The following is an 18653-nucleotide window of genomic DNA, read 5'->3' as shown; positions in this document are numbered from 1 at the left end:
TTACCATATCACCTTCGTCGTTCCATTAACGTCAATCGTTCTTCGCTCTGTCGTAACCCTGATGTCATCAGTCAGTGGTGATTATGCCACCGCTATCACGTAATCGTCTTCGCTGCATCGACGTGAGACAGTCGTTATCATGCGTTCGTTGTCATATCGTCGTCGTCATGCTGTCGTGGTCGTGCGATTGTCATCGCCATGCAAACGTTGTCAACGCTCGTCATCATCCCATTGTATTCATGTCGTCGTCACGCTGACGTCAATATGCCATTCATAATTTATTCAATGCCAACGACAATCTAATTATTGTCATTTCATTGTCGTCCTGCCGTCGTCATGCTGCCTTTGTCACTCCTATGACATCATTTCGTCTTTTCGTCCTTCATGTGTCGTGACAGCGTCGGCCTCATACAGTCGTCGTCATGCCTCCGTGCTCATGGACGATCTTGGCAAGCGAGTGTCTTAGCGAAGGGGTAACATACTTGAGAACGTCACATACAGCCGAAGCAATGGAAGTCTTAAGTTCACCGCTACAGATGTCAAATAAGCTGACTTCGGAATTACTGTGCGTCGCTACTTTGTTCGAATGCTAATCATATAACCATCGGCAGTAACAGTGAGATTGATTTCTGTCGCAATTTTTTTCTCTCGGCATACCATGGATTTTCTATGAGCCTTTCTTGCGAATGAGCTGTTCTTAGTCATAAGCTTGACTGTAATCAATCAACTGAGGCTACTTTTGTGGTCCAGGAGAGAGAGAGAGAGAGAGAGAGAGAGACAGAGAACTTTATATAGTGGCCTGCACAACGACACCATGACTAAATGGCGCCGCGACGCGGGCCCTGACGTCTTCTCAGCGGGTAGTCTCTGCTCAACTCCAGCGCGTGTTACTCGCGCGGTCGGTCGCCCTGAGGGGCAACGTTCCGTCAGTTTCGCTCGGCCTTTCGTCTTTTAGAGCCGCCGAGACCTGCTGGAAGGCCCAGGTTGGGGTTTCGTGGTCGTTAGCGTATCGCCGCAGCCGTGAGTCGCACCGGAATCGTTGTACTTATCGAAGCTTCGTCGGGAAACTTGGCGCTATCCCATAGGATGAGCGTCAGGGTGGCCCTCTCCCTTTGGCACACGCGGCACACATCACTCGCATGTGCTTTGGCGTACAGATGAGTCATTAACACTGGGGTGGGTAAGGAAGCAGTTTGTAATTGAACAGCACCGCCTTCGCCCGGCTCCAGGAGAAACATTTGACAAAGTCGGTTGCCGACTGCTGTCAAGAAAACTTTAAACCTTGATACAATAAAATGACTTCATGCTTCCATAAGTGCACGTAATTTTTTTCTAACAATTGAGACCAGACTTCCGTTCTTCCGATGGCCGTATGCACTTCTCAAAGGTCAGTTCTTGTGGTGCTTTTTTGTCAATATATATTATCGATGGGTCTTGCCAAATTCAAATGCTCGCCTATGACTGGGTCATTTTGCCACACCAATATTAACGCCAGTGAAGCTGATGCTTTGTTACAGAACCTTAACCTTGTACAGTTTTGGTGTGCCAGCCGGCTTTAGACTAGCAATATGAATTGAGGTAAGCACAGTGCAATTTACCCACTTCCGTAAAGTCGTTCTATATCCTTACAGAATAGGCAATATCGCCATAAAATGGGTAAAATTTAGTGTTTAGGTGTCACAATTTCCGATGATCTTACCTGAAGCACACATCTTTCTGTAAAAAAATGCACCTAAGGATCGTTGTTGGGTTCTTTGCCAGCGTCTGCTTCGGTGCCGTTTCATGGTAAGGCCACAGCAAGTTCTTTTGCGCGTCGTTAACGACTTATTCTTTTCGCATTTCGTTATGTCACTGTTGGCCGCATGAACGAGTGACGGTGGCCTTGCAGCTATGAACAGCTGCTGCCCATCTGCTACGCTGGCTTTCATTTCGCATTCTTTTTTTTTATGCGTAGCAATGAGCGGCGATGCTAGCGATAACAGTGACGCGGCAGCGTCCGATTAGTAAATAAAATGGTTCGTTGAGAAATGCGGCCTATGAACACATCCCGTTCGGGCTGAGAGCTTTGTGTTACGCGAAGCCACTGCTGAAAAAGTACGGTGCTCTACTCTTGCAAAAGAAATCTACCTTTTTCTAAAGCGGTGCACGTGTAATATTTGCAGTATGGCAACAATGCGCTTTCTCTCAACCTCTGTAGCAGGTCATGTGCGCTCGAGCGTAGTTAGCTGTTCTGCATTAGGCGGAAGGTACGTGTAGTGATGTTTTTAATTGTGTATATAATCGCTACCGTAGAAAGTTCTTTGTTTCTTAGCATTTATAACAGTGCTTCCTTAACCAAAAAAATGCGCATTACATGAAGGAACGCAGCATCTCCTTTATAAAGCCTTGCTGGCTCCAGTATTGCTTATATGAAGGAACGTAATGCACGTATCATCGTATGATCAGCGATACGTAACCCTTAGCTTCACGAGGAGCCATTTGCCATCACGCTTCGCATGATCTAAACCTTCTATTGTACAAAGAACTCTTCAGTCCCAAAGTTGCCTAACCGGGACCCTAACTAGAATTATGCTGCTAACGCGCTGAGCCTTTGGTGGTTGTGCTACAAGATACGTTCCTTCATTCTATTCTTATGAGGTAAGTACACCATTCATACAATTTTTAATGTTTTGGCTCATGTTTCGTTCTTGTGGTGAATCATTTGAATATATATTAGTGCAGTAGGGTGCAGTTGAGCGATTGAACGAAGCAGCATTACTGATTCGGGAAGTATTGCTTACCCGGGGATGTTGTTAAGGCCTTGCAAGAGTCCCTCATAAGAGGGCGCACTCGAGGCCAGATTGACTGGTCTGAAAGCGAAGAAGTTGATGACTTCGCCTTTGGCAACGCCAAGGCCTCTGAGGACATCCGTGAATCGCTGCGAAGAAGTGGAATGGATTCTTCGCTACATGTATCGCGCCATAACAAGAATAATCTGCATCGAGCAACTGGCGTAACTTTTATTTCTAAATATATTTTTCGACGTACCAGGCCTATTGGTTAGTAAGAAGTGGCGGCAGCAAATGCTCGCTGCATATATGTTCCTGAATGCTGCATGCTGAAAAAGTTGCCTATCGAATCTGCATGTCCTAGAGGTGCGGTTAAGGAACTTTGTTTTTCAAGAGCTCGCGTTTTCAATGTTCAGTGCGAGCGGGCTTGACAGCTCATGATAACCTGACCATTATTGCCGCTGAGCAGCACCGCTTTACTTTCAGAGCTTAATAGGAATAAAAGAGCGCACTACCTCGTTCTAATCGCACACAAAGCGGCCGGTAATCGGTACTCTAGATTCGATTTACGAGAACTACGTCGTACTGCTTCGATTATTTCAATTCGACAATGTATCGAAGATTGTCAGCCGAAAACGTTGCGGTGCCAGCGTAAAAAATTCGTCGAGCGACTGAGCCGAAGCTCAGAAAGCAGCCCACCGCGGTAGTTTATTGCTCTATCAAAACTCACCGCGTACAAAAACTTTAGCACCCCAGCGTAGTTGGCCAGTGAAGAGCTAGTAAACGTCGACATGTTCAGCTGTGCCACTTTGTCGAGGAAGCCAAAACCGCGCAGTGGTAGACTTAGCAGTATGTCCCTTCCAGTGTCTGTCAGCGTCGCGTTGTCGAGAAACGTTAAAAGAGACGACAGGTCTGAAGAGGGGGGGACGTTGACGCTGAACATGTACTTGGACGTGTTGCCATGTCGTTTCAGGAACTCGTACCCATCTCCTGCGAACAGCGAGCGGAACAGCGACGAATGCGTAAGAAGTTTGTGTTTTGGAGACTTCCCCTTAAAGTGCCTACCTTTCGGACCTTGAGCACGGCCTCCGAGAATCAGCGGCACACGCGCGCGCGCTCCGCCTGATCTCGGAGGCCATGCTGTAGGACCCGACTTGTTTCACCAAATATAACTGGAGGTAATTGTACAAGCTGCACATATTAGCAGCGTCGTGGGTGTAGAGTGGGTGCTTGTACATCGCATGACTAACACCCCTATATTTAAGCCGTTAGGTCGTGTGAACGATTAAAGGAGCATGAGTATAACGTTTCAAAAGCGGTCGCCGGACACCTTGGGGTACATTGTAGAGATTGCGGATGTCGGCCATTCTTTAAGAAATGCAAGATTGTGAGCAAAGATGGCAGCCAAATGACGCGAGAGATCATCGCAGCCGCTAAGATTGCGCGTTTGGGAAGTATGTACGTGAGCATGGCATCAGTATGCCTTAGTGCAAAGGAAATTGATTTCCTCACGCGCTAATCTGAAATTTTGTATCCTGGTTCCTTTTTTGCGATGTGAAGTGCAGCAAAAATGATCACATGACAAAGCCTACTTGGCATTGATGGATGGCATTGTTTTTAAATTTTTTTTGTCTAGTCGTTTTGTCGTTACCCTCCTCCCTCCCCCTCCCCCCCGCCGCCGAGTATCTTCCTGTATTTATTTCATTGACAAGGGAATAAAACGATAGTTGCAAGTAGCGCTCTGTGGTTTGTGTCTCTCTTCTGTGTGTGTCGCCCAAATGTTGCGCAATCGAACCTCTAATATGCTACACCTGCACGCCCAGTCTACAACCTTGGCAAGTCTCGGAAGAGAACAGCAGTTTACGATGGGTGGCGAGGCGCTGGAAGTGGTTAGGAAATACATTTACTTAGGGCAGGCAGTGACCGCGGATCCGGTTAATGAGACTGAGATAATCAGAAGAATAAGAATGAGCTGGGGTCCGTTTGGCAGCCATTCTCAGATTATGACCAGCAGGTTGCCATTATCCCGCAAGAGAAAAGTGTAACAGCTGTGTCTTACCAGTACTCACCTACAAGCGGAAACCTGGAGGCTTACGAAAAGGGTTCTACTTAAATTGAGGATGATGCAACGAGATACGGAAAGAAGAATGCTGGGCGTAACGTTAAGGGGATAAGAAGAGACCAGATTGGGTGGGGGAACAAGCGCGAGTTAATGACATCTTAGTTGGAATCAAGAAATAAGAATGGGCATGGGCAGGGTATGTAATGAGAAGGGAAGATAACCGATTGTCATTAAGGGTTACGGACTGGATACCAAGAGAAGGGAAGCGTAGCAGCGGGCGGCAGAAAGTTAGCTTGGCGGAGGAGATTAAGAAGTTTTCAGGGACAACATGGCCACAATTAGCACATGACCGGGGTAGTTGGAGAATTATGGGAGACACCTTTGCCCTGCAGTGGGCGTAGCCCGACTGATGATGATGATGATGACGATGATGATGATGATGATGATGCAGCTCAAAACGCTCGCTGCGCTATTACAGACGTGGCGCTTCTGTGGGGCACGAGATGCTGCCCGACAGAAAACATGTGCGAAGGCCCAAGGAGAAGATCTATAGATTTAGCTTAACACTTACTGTCAGTGTATCACTTAACACTTACAGACCAGTGTATGCGCCGCGGTATGGCATAATCGCACCGCAGATGTTGCAACGCGTGTGCCAACAGTGGAGGCCAGGCTGCTGCCCTGGGTCCCACAGTGGCGGATGAGAGTAGCATGAGCTCTTGTTGTCTTGTTCACCTCTTGACTGAGAGCAGCGTGACTTCGGTGCTTTTGCACTCAAACGCGCTGTGCGTCTCTGAAGGCTTGCTGAGCATCGCAGGCAGGACAGCGTGACGGCGGCGCTGCGATAGTGCATCGAGCGTGCCAGGGATTACTGTCGCGATTTAATGACTGAATAATACGATGAAAGCACCCGCATAGGGTTTTATTCCAGAAAAAGCCATATAGATCTTGCGGCGCGCGCCCTCGGAAGAGTTGAGACTCAGTTCAACCCTAAAAATCAGTTGATAGAGCCGCTAAGAAACTAAAGTATCCAAAGCTGTATATATATATATATATATATATATATATATATATATATATATATATATATTATAGGCCTGATTGTGAACACTGCCAGACGCGTGAAACACTGCAACACCTATGCGGGATTGGCCGGCATATGTAGGGGAGTGAACGGCGTTTGGAAAGTTCCCTAGCCAACGTTGGCAGGCAACCACTGTCGGGAGACGCGATCCTCGGCGCACAGCCTGCCTGACACTGCAACTTCAATGCAGGCAACTAAAGCGCTGTTGAAGTTTCAGCAGGACACCAAGGTAGACGAGCGGCTCTAGTAGGACCACTGTCTAACTTACATAAGCATTCATCGCTTTTCTTATCATCGTCACCCATCCGAGTACTTTAACTCCAGTTCCCTCCTCTCCAATGCAGAGCAGCAGACTAGAGCGCGCTAGCTCAGGTTGACCTCTCTTTCTTTCCTGTCAATACATTCTATCTATCTATCTTACGTAACCTAATATTTAGTTCAACAGGTTACTTTAATAGAAAACCCAGGCTGTTTCAGCTTACTGATTACTTTCCGCATGCGAAGCTGCGTGAAGGATGACGTATGTACACGGCTTCGATTTCTTCGTCATAATTTTTTTAGATTGGCCGCTTTCCTTGTTGCTGCCTTCACACATGTTCATGGCAAGCAGCCATAGAAAACAATTAAAACGACTCTAACAATACACAAGGCAGAGCTAGACACTCTCTTTACGCTTCTTTTCAATTTGATTAGTCTGCAGTTTCTTTCTTTTTTGCCTCGTTTTGTGGCCATCGATTAGCTGTTCCAGCTCGTGGAAATCGATCCTACGTAGCCATGAAAGAAAGTATTGCAAACCAGCTACTAATTGTTGCAGTCATCTCTTGCATTCTCGAATGTGAATGCGTGTCTGTATGTGAGGGGGGGGGTGATGGAGAATGTTGTAGCGAGGCTTGTGCGTCCTTGTTCTCCCTCTCGTGTGAGTATGTGTGCGAGTGTAGGAGTGTGAACACTATTTTCCACAGAATACGTCAATGAGATCACAGGTATTTAAACGTTGACTGCAAAGAGCCCACAAGTGTAAGGGCTGAAGTGGTAAGGAACAGTATGCTCGTTTAACAGCTACAGCCTTTCGATAGTGATTGTTTCAACTTCCTTTCGTAATTATGCAGGAGGTAGCGAATAATAGCTTCGATCACTGCGGATTAAGCGTTAGCCGCAGCGTATGTGCCAGCATTTTGTTTTCTTGGTTTCCGAATTTTACCCTTCTGGACTACCCATACGTTCCTAAATTATCTCGTTTATGCTATAATCGTTGTTATTTTATTAAGAGTATAAAAATTTTAGACATAATTTCGGAATGTCTGGGTAGTCCAGGAGGGCAAAATGTAAATGTAGCAGATAACTGTGACCGTTGTGACCGAATAAATGAACTATTATTTCTATGGAGCTGCAACACCAAAAGCAACAAAGTGACTATCTGAGATGCTATAAAAGAGGGCTCCAGGTACAGCCTTGACCACCTTGGGTTCATTAAAGAGGCACTGAAATGGAAGTTCAGTTTTATGCAAACTTTTCCGTCTACTGTAACATAAAAGCCCCTCTTACTGCGTGAGGTGGCTAGGTGCAGCAGATAAGATCCAAAAACGTAAAACAGGTGCTGACGCCACCTTGATTTTCTCACACAATGTCGCGGTGCCCTCATAAATTTTGACGGCGCTTTTCTCGAAAGAAGTTATTTTTTGATGGTATATGTGCGTCAGTAATTACTCCAGGTGGCCCATGTTATATAGGAGAAGACATACACCTACACTTGCCGCTGTTTTTGTTATCTGCCACTAAGAGACTCTACCGAATGACGATCCCCGGATGGCGCGAGCTGTGTCAGGGGCGCAGTTCGCTTTTACCGAATGGTCGAGCGTAAAAATGCCGAAGCTGCTGTCACAGCCGGAGTACAATTGGCACAAGTCACATTCTAGCGACGAAGCCGAAGAACGAGCTGTAAGTGCGTCTCTAGAGTGGTGATCAGTTTAAGCAATACACTCTGCTGTCTTTCCAAGTGAACCGTCCCTTGTTTTCTCTGACAGATCGACTTTATTTTAGTCAAAAGGAGCCAAGGACTGAGCTGAACCAGTTTTAACGCGATAGCGTTAAGGAGCTCGTGTCGCAGAAAAGCCGGTGTCGTCGGCGTCGGCGTCGGTGTCGGCGTCGGCGTCCGCGGCGTTGGCCGTGAGCGATAAATCACGGCAGGCACTTCATAAATAAAAAGCAACTTCCAAGATGGGCTGGGTGGGAATCGAACCAGGGTCTCCGGAGTGTGAGACGGAGACGTTACCACTGAGCCACGAGTTCGATGCTTCAAAGCGGTACAAAAGCGCCTCTAGTGAACGCGGTGTTACCTTAGAAGGCTCAGGCGTGCCTCGCTTGCTGAGGCGCGCATTTCGTTGTCGCGCCGAACGCTGCGTTGCTTGACGCTCACCGCGTCCGATGCGGGGCGCGTTGTCGCTGCGCCGTAGCCCAATACCCCTTGGCGGGTCGACGGGAACGCTGTCGCGTTCCACTCTTGAAGGCGAAGCTTAAGCGTCCTCCAATTTTTTGAGAAGTTTTCCTGGGCTCTTGACTTTTACCTATTAATTTCAATAAAGTGTCTCCCTGACTTTATCTTCGAGAAATGAGGTTCCTACTGCAAAATGTGGGAAAAGAGATTTTTTGAAGCATGCTTCAACAGCCTATACAATAGTTTTGTGTTCCTCTTTGCATACTAAAAGCGCGCCGCAAAAATTGCAGCAGGCGCTTTTGCTGATCGCGACCGTAGTGCTTAAAGGGGGTACGTACTCTCGAACTTCCCGTCTGGAGTCTGTGGAATATCGAGGACGATGTAGTCGCACAGGCCAGGCTCGGGCATCGTACTGATGAGAATATCGAATTTTTCCGGGCCACTCGGCACGTGGTTGGGAGACGTCATCTGGCACACCAGGGGAGGCTTTTCTGCAAGGAGATAAGAAATGCTTTGCTCTGGATGTACTAAGCGTATTGCTGCAACTGTAGTGATACGCGCACTCATCGTTTTATGCTTGCAGTGAACGTTTTTTTTACGAACCAATCCGCGTTGCAATGTTATGGCTCAGCGAAAGTCGCGACTTTCTCTATGCGAAGTTTCTCGAATGTTGCCGTTAGTTCTGTCCATTATCTTTTGATACTGAGCATTGTGTAACCAGATTGTATGCGCGACACGAATTGCGTAGTGCTTTCTGAAAGGCATGTGGGCAACTGACTCATCTGCGAGGGACGTTATGAAAGTTCGTCGTTCATTTTAACATGGAAAGTTTACAGGCAAAAGCAAACACAGGATGGCGTCATAAACTACACGCCTTGCACTATTTCTTCCACATAGTCGCCATCGACATTGAGGCATTTGTCGTAGCGTACTATCTGTTTGAAGAAACCACTCTGGTAACACTCAGTGCCCTCCGATGCAAAGCGTGAGACATGACCTCTTCAGCATACACGATCTGTAGACGTTCATGGACGGCGGACACACTGGTCCCACGTGCCCATTCATAGCGGTTAAAAGCGTGCACTTCCATTTCCAACTATGTTGTCAGCACCCGTCTGTCTACCATCGTGATTTGTACTCGAATAACCGCGGTCACACCGGTCTGCTGCTACTGTCTTCGGCGCTCTGCGCATGCGTCATTTCGCATCCGCTTCCGCTACTTCCGTCGTTGAACCAACCAAGGGCGTTAATTCTTATGGCGGTTGTTTGTTTCGCATGGTGTACCATCTTCTGTTTCAAAAAAATGACGAAACTTGCTTTCGGAACTTCCCCCGTATAAAGCGGCAACCAAACCCATGCGACATATTCAAGCAACAGCGACAAACGACGCGACAGGCAGACCCTGTCGCGCTGTCGCGTCGCGGCGTGGCGCAACCGCATGGAGGGGACATGCGAAAGAACTTAGCGACAAATTTACATTATAATTCGAGTAATTACGTTCGTGCCCACGTAAATAAATGGCAAACGTACCTCGAGGCCAAGCTGCATTGAAGCTAGATTTAATATGCTGTCATCAGGAGTAGAAGTCCGTTTCATGTTTTCAGACTGCCAGCATGTAACTTCGTGGCACTAACTGGGGAAAATATTTTCGGCGCTCTCGGTGGCGTTTGAGGACTAATAGAGTCAAGAGAAACAACTCATATCAGTAATAATGACAAGACAACGCGTATACTTTGTCCCCAGTTTACGATTAGATGAAGTGGTGGCTGATTTTGCTATGTATTTTTTTTTCGGTCTTGGCACACAATTTTTGAGATTGAATTCAGTTAGAAGTGGGCGGGCTGATTGCTGGCGTGTTTTTGCGCAATTACGCTGTGACCGGAGGAAGTCACTATGCGAAATCCGGGGCGACATGTCGCTTGTCGCTCTCGCTCGAAAATTGCGTGTAGTAGTTGAGCCTTAACGCCGACGCGCTTGGCCTGCAGACGAGATTAAGATGGTCGCTTCTTGTACTCCTTGCTATCGTTGAGTTTGAGTGTTAGTTGTTTTGTGGGTACAAGTTCACCCAATGAAGAGATGGTTTCTGTGACTATAGTAGTTGTGCCACCTCTTATACTTGAACGTCACTACAACGTGACTTCTGATGGAGGTACTGTTGCATTCATGTATCGGTCGCCCGCGTCAAGCCCAAACCATGAAGACAACGCAACGTCGCATCTCACCATCGAGCTAGCCGCAGACTATGAAAGCGGGCCTCGAAACGTGGTCTTCTACCCGAGTCGATCAGGAAGATCGCAGCCAGGTCAGCTACTCCAATGACCGACCTTGCATCGCCTGCAGCTATCGTACTGCAACAACCAAGGGAAACACCCAACTTCCACGGAGCTCCGTCCGACAACTCGGAAACCTCGCTCAAGCCTATTGCTCCGAGGTACTCCGAGGATAGCTACTCCGTGTGTCCGACTCGGAAGACGTCGCGAGGGTCTAGTTCGACATTTGGGAATTTACATTAGCGGCGCGGGACGTTTTTCGAAGCAAATTCGCGAGGACCTTCACAAAAACCATCCACAATGAAAGGGCTAAAGCCCCGCTAGAAGTCTGTGTACAGCTAGCGAACGAGTGCATCTCCATTTTCACGGATGAGATGACTCGGCTGTTTTGCCAGGTCGACCCCAGCATTCCGGAAGAGAAGAAGGAAAAGCCCGACAGTTCAGCTGCGTGCGTCTCAAGAACCAACAAAGGATGGACACACGACACTACAACCTTCGACGACGCCACGTTGAATACAAGCCAGGCGATCACGTTTGGGTTGTGCACCGATACCCCGAAGCACTCTTAGTGGAAAGCTTATTCGACGTTATTTCATACCATACACGATCATTCGGCGTATTGGTGCACTGGACTATCAGATCGTACTGGATGGCAAGCCGAATGGCATACCATAGTCTTCGTGCTGTCGTCATTCAATCGCGATTAAGCGGCCACTGGCATGCCGCCGCCGTCCTTGCGCCGTCGTGAGGAGGTCGCTATCACGCTTCCGCTGTCAACGTGCTTTCGTCGTCACGCCGTCGTCTTCATGCAAGCTTCGTCACACACTTGTCACGCTATTGCCGTCGTACACTCGTCGTCATCGCTTTGTCCTCATGTCGCAGTTGTGCCGTCGCAGTCTTTAAGTTGTATTCATAGAGTCCCCGTCATGCATCCGTCCTCAGACCGTCGCCATGCCGTCGTGGTCGTGCGATATTCGCCATCCCCACCTCGTCATCCGGAGGCCGTCATACCTTCGTCGTCACGCTATTATCGTCATATCCTTGTCCTCATGTCACCTTCACCAAGCTGTCTTCGTTACACATTTGTCAAAAGTTAGGAATCGTCATCGCATTGTCGTAATGCCATCATTGTCATACAGCCTTCCTCCTTACATCATTGCTATTTCTTTTCATCATTTCATCGCGATCTTTGCGTCAGCGTAATACAATCGTCGTCATGCCACCCTGCTCATGGGCGACATTGGCAAACGAGGGCTAGAGCAAAGAAGGACGATACAGGCGTGTTTCGGCATATAGCGGGTGCAACAGAAGTCACAGAATGTCCACTATATACGTTATTAGACGTGACTTCAGAAATACGGTGTGTCACTATGCTCGTATGCTAATCGCATTAGACAGTTTTAGTTTAGCGCTTGCAACCGAACTTAAAAGCATTAGGTACGTAAATAAATAGCGTCGTCCTCACTGCGCATCCTCGGAACGTTATTGGGTTTCTGAGGTTTACGTGCGCTATGATAACGTACGTTATTGGGTGAGTTTAACGTCCGTGTTGTTTACGGACGCTAAGAAATAGCGTTGTCGAACATGGCGGCACCCATGGCTCCCTCTTCAGCGTGAATTCTAGGGATGGCTGCGCTCTCACTTGCGTCGATCACCAGTAATTATTGTAGCGAGCTTTCGCGTTCTCAAAGCTAACCTGAATGGTTTGTTATGAACGCATAGCGCGTCCATTTTCTGAGATCGTTTGGCGATTCTGGCGCCCGTAGGCCTAACGAGACGCGTCCACATAGCAACAGCAGGATGGTTGCTAATGGATCGTCTTGGCTTGGATACGTTTGGCACGAGGTGCCAGATGGTGCCATGTTTTATAACGTCTTCTTTACGTTTGTTTTTCCGTAAGGTAAACTAAAATACTTGAAAGGACACGCACCGTAGCGTCCCGCAAAGGTGCTTACGTTCAACGTACGTAAGGCGACATACGCTATTCTAAAGCGGTCTATTATCGTCGGCAGTCATCGTGAGATGAGTTATACTGTTTTTTGAAGTGGAACTGTTAGAACCTCGCTGGGTTTCTCTTGACGTTCGCAGCTTCGTCGAGTTGGGGGAAAGGGAGCTGAGAGAGAGTGAAAGCAAAGTATAAAAATAGCATCGCGCAGCATAGTGACCTGTCGAAGTTGGGTGGAGCCTGGCGGGGGAGAAGGTGCGGCGCGGCGGGGACACATGTGGTGTGACGTCACTAGTCTCTAATAAAAACTCGCGCGCTCGCTTCTGCAGATTTCAAGAAGCTGTCAGGTAGTACACTGCGTCGATGCTAGCATTTATCGGAGCTAAAGCGCGGCGGTTGCCGCCACGTCGCGTCGGTACAGCGTCTGGCACACGACACCGTCGCATATGGCGTCTCAACAAATCGCTTCTGTTGCGGCGGGCGCCTCAAATGGCGCGACGTCCCAACCGAAACCCTCCACAGAGGAAGACGGCATTGATTTTTCAGAAGCTTTAACCTCCCCCTGCTCTGCTCGTCGTTGGTGTTTGCGATAGCAGAGCCACGCATAATTTTCAAAACCTTTTTCATTTTCCTGCTGCTACACTTCCCCTTCGTATTTTCTGATTGCACTATGTAAGGAAACGCAGACTGAGGAAAACGCTGACTAATGATTGATGCGGAAAATTTGTTCTTGTTTTCCTGTATCCGTGTTTCTGTACATAGCGCAAGAAAATATGAAGCGTCATCATCCAGCTCCTTTTATCATTTTTATGCATATTGTAATCGAAATATGGCTAAGGATAAGGCTTACTCGTTGGAGGACTTGGACTTGGAGTTTGGCTTGGAGGACTAGACGTCGTTGTCGGAGTAGAGGCTGGCAAAGGGGTCACCGCTGGGTCTGATTGGATAAAGATGCGCATTAGAAGCTAGAATCGGTAAAGCCATAATAAGAGCCGGATATGACCGCATGGACACGTGGGACGAAAGCTTTAGAACGAACCACTGCGATGTCCTATAATGTGTCCCACATATCGACCGAAGTTTATGTAACGGCTTCCGGGTGGTCTCGGTATATTATAGTAAGTACAGTGAATGCAGCTTCCAATCAGTGGTCCTCAGGTATAACTTGCTCGAATCAGACAACAATCAAATTACGAGGAGCACAACTCCGTTTTAATTTCGAAGATTAGCACACGCCGTAGGTAAACGTTGTATTATTATCACGGAGGCGGCAATGCACACCAGAACATATAGGGTGTCGCGTGAAAGCTCGACTGAATTACGTTGCATGCAAGCAGCATGTGCGCCCTCATATACGTATACGTACATACGTATAGGGGCCCGTATACTTAAGCAAGCGCGCACGAGTAAAGGAAACACTGAATAATAAATCGTTGATAAAAGTTATTCCTCAGAAAACTCCACCGATGCACTTCACTACGGCGTATTCGTTGGCTCACTCTGCTCCAAGTCAAAAATTAAAGTATGGCAATTTTATCTAAAATACGTTGGGTTAACAAACACTCGAATAGCTCGCGTTTGGCCTGAGCGAAATGTAAAATAAAAATCGCTTTACTTACGTGTATGCGCGGCTGACAGAAAAGAGGGACAAAAATTTGATGCGCAAGTGGCTCGATCGAAACAAAGAAGTTTGACAAAACACCAAACGCTTGCCACTACACGTATATAGATACGCTATTCTACAGGCACAAACATGCTAGGTTGTAATTTTCTTCGTGCTAAATTGTAAAGCCTAAATAAGGAAACACAAATGCAACATCGGTTGCACTTCACTCCGACGTATTCGTTCATTCCTTTTTCTCCAAGTTGAAAATTAAGATATGGTAGTTTTATGCAAAATACGTTGGGTGAACAAACACTCGGACAGATCGCCTTTGGCTTGAACGCAATGTAAAAGAGAAATCGCTTTACTTACGTGTATGCGTGGCTGACAGAAAAGAGGGACAAAGATTTGATGCGCAAGTGGCTCGATCGAAATAAAGAAGTTTGACAAAACACCAAACGCTTGTCGCTACACGTATATAAATACGCTATTCTACAGGCACAAACATGCTAGGCTGTAATTTTCTTCGTGCTAAATTGTAAAGCCTAAATAAGGAAACACAAATGCAACATCGGTTGCACTTCACTCCGACGTATTCGTTCCTTCCTTTTTCTCCAAGTTGAAAATTAAGATATGGTAGTTTTATGCAAAATACGTTGGGTGAACAAACACTCGGATAGATCGCCTTTGGCTTGAACGCAATGTAAAAGAAAAATCGCTTTACTTACGTGTATGCGTGGCTGACAGAAAAGAGGGACAAAGATTTGATGCGCAAGTGGCTCGATTGAAATAAAGAAGTTTGACAAAACACCAAACGATTGTCACTACACGTATATAAATACGCTATTCTACAGGCACAAACATGCTAGGTTGTAATTTTCTTCGTGCTAAATTGTAAAGCCTATATAAGGAAACACAAATGCAACATCGGTTGCACTTCACTCCGACGTATTCGTTCATTCCTTTTTCTCCAAGTTGAAAATTAAGATATGGTAGTTTTATGCAAAATACGTTGGGTGAACAAACACTCGGATAGATCGCCTTTGGCTTGAACGCAATGTAAAAGAAAAATCGCTTTACTTACGTGTATGCGTGGCTGACAGAAAGAGAGACAAAGATTTGATGCGCAAGTGGCTCGATTGAAATAAAGAAGTTTGACAAAACACCAAACGCTTGTCACTACACGTATATAAATACGCTATTCTACAGGCACAAACATGCTAGGTTGTAATTTTCTTCGTGCTAAATTGTAAAGCCTATATAAGGAAACACAAATGCAACATCGGTTGCACTTCACTCCGACGTATTCGTTCATTCCTTTTTCTCCAAGTTGAAAATTAAGATATGGTAGTTTTATGCAAAATACGTTGGGTGAACAAACACTCGCATAGATCGCCTTTGGCTTGAACGCATTGTAAAAGAAAAATCGCTTTACTTACGTGTATGCGTGGCTGACAGAAAAGAGGGACAAAGATTTGATGCGCAAGTGGCTCGAATGAAATAAAGAAGTTTGACAAAGACACCAAACGATTGTCAATTCACGTACATAAATACGCTATTCTACAGACATAAGCATGCTAGGTTCCAATTTTCTGGTGCTAAATTGTAATGCCTCAGGAATGGAGCGCAAATGCAACATCGGTTAAGATTATGCACGTCTACATGCATGCCAAGCAGGTTGGCATGCTGCGAGACGTGCAAATATACAGAAGAGGGCTTAACTTGTGTGTATCTGTGAGAAAGGATGTGAGTGTAGATAAAGCTGAGAAAACGCGAATGGAAAACAGAATATGAAAAGTAGCCACGCGTGAAGGCGTGGCTAAACACTCACCAATATTTGACGTACGTACTCTTGTAAGATTCCCTTTTGTAAGTGGCGAACCACCGGCTGCTGAGTGGGGCAAATCATCGTGGCGATAGACAGCGTGGACAGGTACCGTGAGACCGGCATTATAGCCTACTCGAACGTCAGTGCAGTTTTTTGTAGCCGGAGAAACGAATACCTTTATGAGAAATTGAGTTCCATTAGTTTTACCTGTGCCCTTAGAAAAAGTTGCTGACAGTGAGCTGTTATTTATAACTTGACGCTGCCCACAGGCGATAAAAGACAAGACAGTGTATGACATCGTGACATGATCGCACAAACACAACATAGTATCGCGTGAACATGCTGTGGTGTCCAACATTATTGAAATGCATAGAACAACTTATCATTGTTACGGAGAAGAAAAAAAAGTTTTCTTTCAGAAAGAAAAAAAAAGCATACAACAGTAATGCGAATGAAATTGCTTTCGAAGGCGGAAAATTAAAACACTTCTACAGCTTTCTCAGGTCATAACAAAACTGACTTTGAGGCATTCAGCGAATCTCAGAATGAGTTTAGCAAGTCATTAAATCATCAAAAGGAGCACTCGCAGAATTACACCTCGAAGCTTCATGTTAAGTGTCTCGTCAGCTGCCAGCGACATTTTCCACTAAATGTTCTGCCACCAGTCCTTCCGCATCTGCATTCGGACACTATAGCACATGAGCTATGTGTTATCGCTGAGACTACAATGTATCCGGATTAGCACAAGACTAAAATATCTTGAAATAAAATAAGCTCGGCCATACGCGACGTTCGCACAGGTGACTTTAGAGCACGGTTTGAGATGTTTATTTGCCACTACACAACTGAGTCTGACTGCACCGTGGGCTGACGTGTAAAAGGCTTCGACATAATGCAGCTAATGAAGGAGAAAAATACGTCAATGTTGGAAAGGAGGAAAGGTGAGCATGATGCACGTGCTTCGGAATTGCTACTCCGCACTATGTGGGAAGGGGAAAATGGAACACGTAAGAGGAGAAGAGGTAGATGATGATAAGGAGGGAAGGGGAAGAAACAAGTGCATGAAAATACAATTTGTATGTCTGCTGGCTGTCGCAACAATTCTCTTACTATGCGGTGGTGTACACAGCCTTGCCTGATTGTTCGGTAAAGTTGACTTACATTTGCAAGATGAACGCTAATATCCGCTAGGGTCAACACGCTTACTTGTTATTACACTGGCGGCTCCTGCCACAATCGCTTACGTCGCGGTTTCTGGTCGAGCGATGGTGCTCAGAAAATGCCATGACCAGCGTAGTGAACACCTGCACAAGGAGCACGTAAGAACACGATTTGTATCAGTAGTTCATAGCGCGGTGTCATTGGCCGCAGTGTCCTTAAAAATTCACCGCAATGGTAATGCAACAGTTCACAACAAAACGCTATCGTGCCAATACTGGCGACGCTTCTATAACAGTTCAATATCGATGCAGAAGGAATTCCATATTTCCTCTATGTCACTGTATTCTTACGTGTGTTTTTTCTGGACTACGATGTCAGAACTGGTAGGTTAGTTGTACCATGACCAAGAGAGAGAGAGAGAGAGAAACTTTATTTTGGTTCCTTCAAGGATTTAGCGTCTCGAGGTCTCGGTCGTCTTGGGCGCCGGCGACTTGGAGCCTCTTCCAGCAAGGGAGGGCCCCTATTCCAGGGCTCCACTGAGCCTAGCTACCTGACTAGCGTGCTGCACTAAGGCCCTTTGGGCCGTGAGCTCGCAGCTGGTAAGCCGACTCTCCCATTGCTCCGCACTCGGGTTATTGTGTTGGTGGAATGATTTATTGTGTTTACATTCCCATGTGACATGGTATAGTGTGGGTGTGGCCCCGCACCATGGGCAGGTGTCTCTGTATTGTGTTGGGTACATTTTGTTCAGGATGTATAAATTTGGGAAGGAGTTTGTCTGCAATCTGCGCCAACTCGTTGCTTCCTCCTGCGTTAGAGCTTTGTGGGGTGGGGGATATTTCGCTCTCGTCCCTCTGTATAAGTTTAAGATTTCTGTGTATCCTCCCTCACAAGCGTGTGGGTGATACTCCGGGGCGCGCGACTGCTCTGCTCGGCACGTGGTCTCTCGAGCTAGGCTGTCTGCCCTTTCGTTACCCTGTATGCCTGCGTGGGCCGGAATCCAAATTAACTTGTGCGTAACGTTCCTCTCGGCGAAGTTGGCTCCGCCAAGAATTCTGAGGGCGGCTTTGCTAATCCTGCCCCTCGTGTAATTTCTGCACGCTTCCTTTGAGTCTGTTAAGATGTTTAGAGGCCTGCCTGTCCTATATCCTTCTACTGCCGCCAGCGCCACGGCAATTTCTTCGGCCTCCGCTGTGTCGGCTGCCTTTACCGTCGCACATGTGATCAGATTCCCGTCACCGTCCACCACCACCGCCGTGGCCGTGCGCTTCCCTTCTCGCGGGTACGTGGCAGCATCCGTGTACACCGTGTTCTCTAGTAGCGCGAGTGTCTTTTCCACGTATTCGGCTCGCGCCTGCCTTCTGCCCTCGTGGAGGTTGGAAAACTTGCTTCCCGTCAGGCAGGATGCAAGTGAGCGTCACTGATGTTCCACACTTAGCAGGAAGACAGGAGGCCCTAGAGGCCACTGCGTAGTACTTGGCAACGTCTGCAACAACTC

General features: G+C 47.0%; 1 protein-coding gene across 1 annotated transcript in view; it reads right to left on the bottom strand.

Annotated features, from left to right (window-relative positions):
* The window catches only part of LOC142558461 (uncharacterized), a 15571-nt gene extending 1852 nt beyond the window's left edge, over nt 1-13719 (bottom strand). The window contains exons 1-3 of the mRNA XM_075670593.1: nt 13414-13719; nt 8687-8839; nt 3499-3758 (exon numbers count right to left, since the gene is read on the bottom strand). Coding sequence (XP_075526708.1) covers nt 3499-3758; nt 8687-8839; nt 13414-13522 — 522 coding nt within the window. The 5' untranslated portion in view covers nt 13523-13719. The remainder of the gene's footprint in view (nt 1-3498; nt 3759-8686; nt 8840-13413) is intronic.
* Nucleotides 13720-18653: the final 4934 nt, after the last annotated feature.

Source organism: Dermacentor variabilis, chromosome 9 (genome assembly GCF_050947875.1).
Source record: "Dermacentor variabilis isolate Ectoservices chromosome 9, ASM5094787v1, whole genome shotgun sequence".
In the NCBI taxonomy this organism is placed as follows: Eukaryota; Metazoa; Arthropoda; class Arachnida; order Ixodida; family Ixodidae; genus Dermacentor; species Dermacentor variabilis.
The sequence above is the reverse complement of the archived record's forward strand: the minus strand, read 5'-3'. Positions and strand labels throughout refer to the sequence as shown.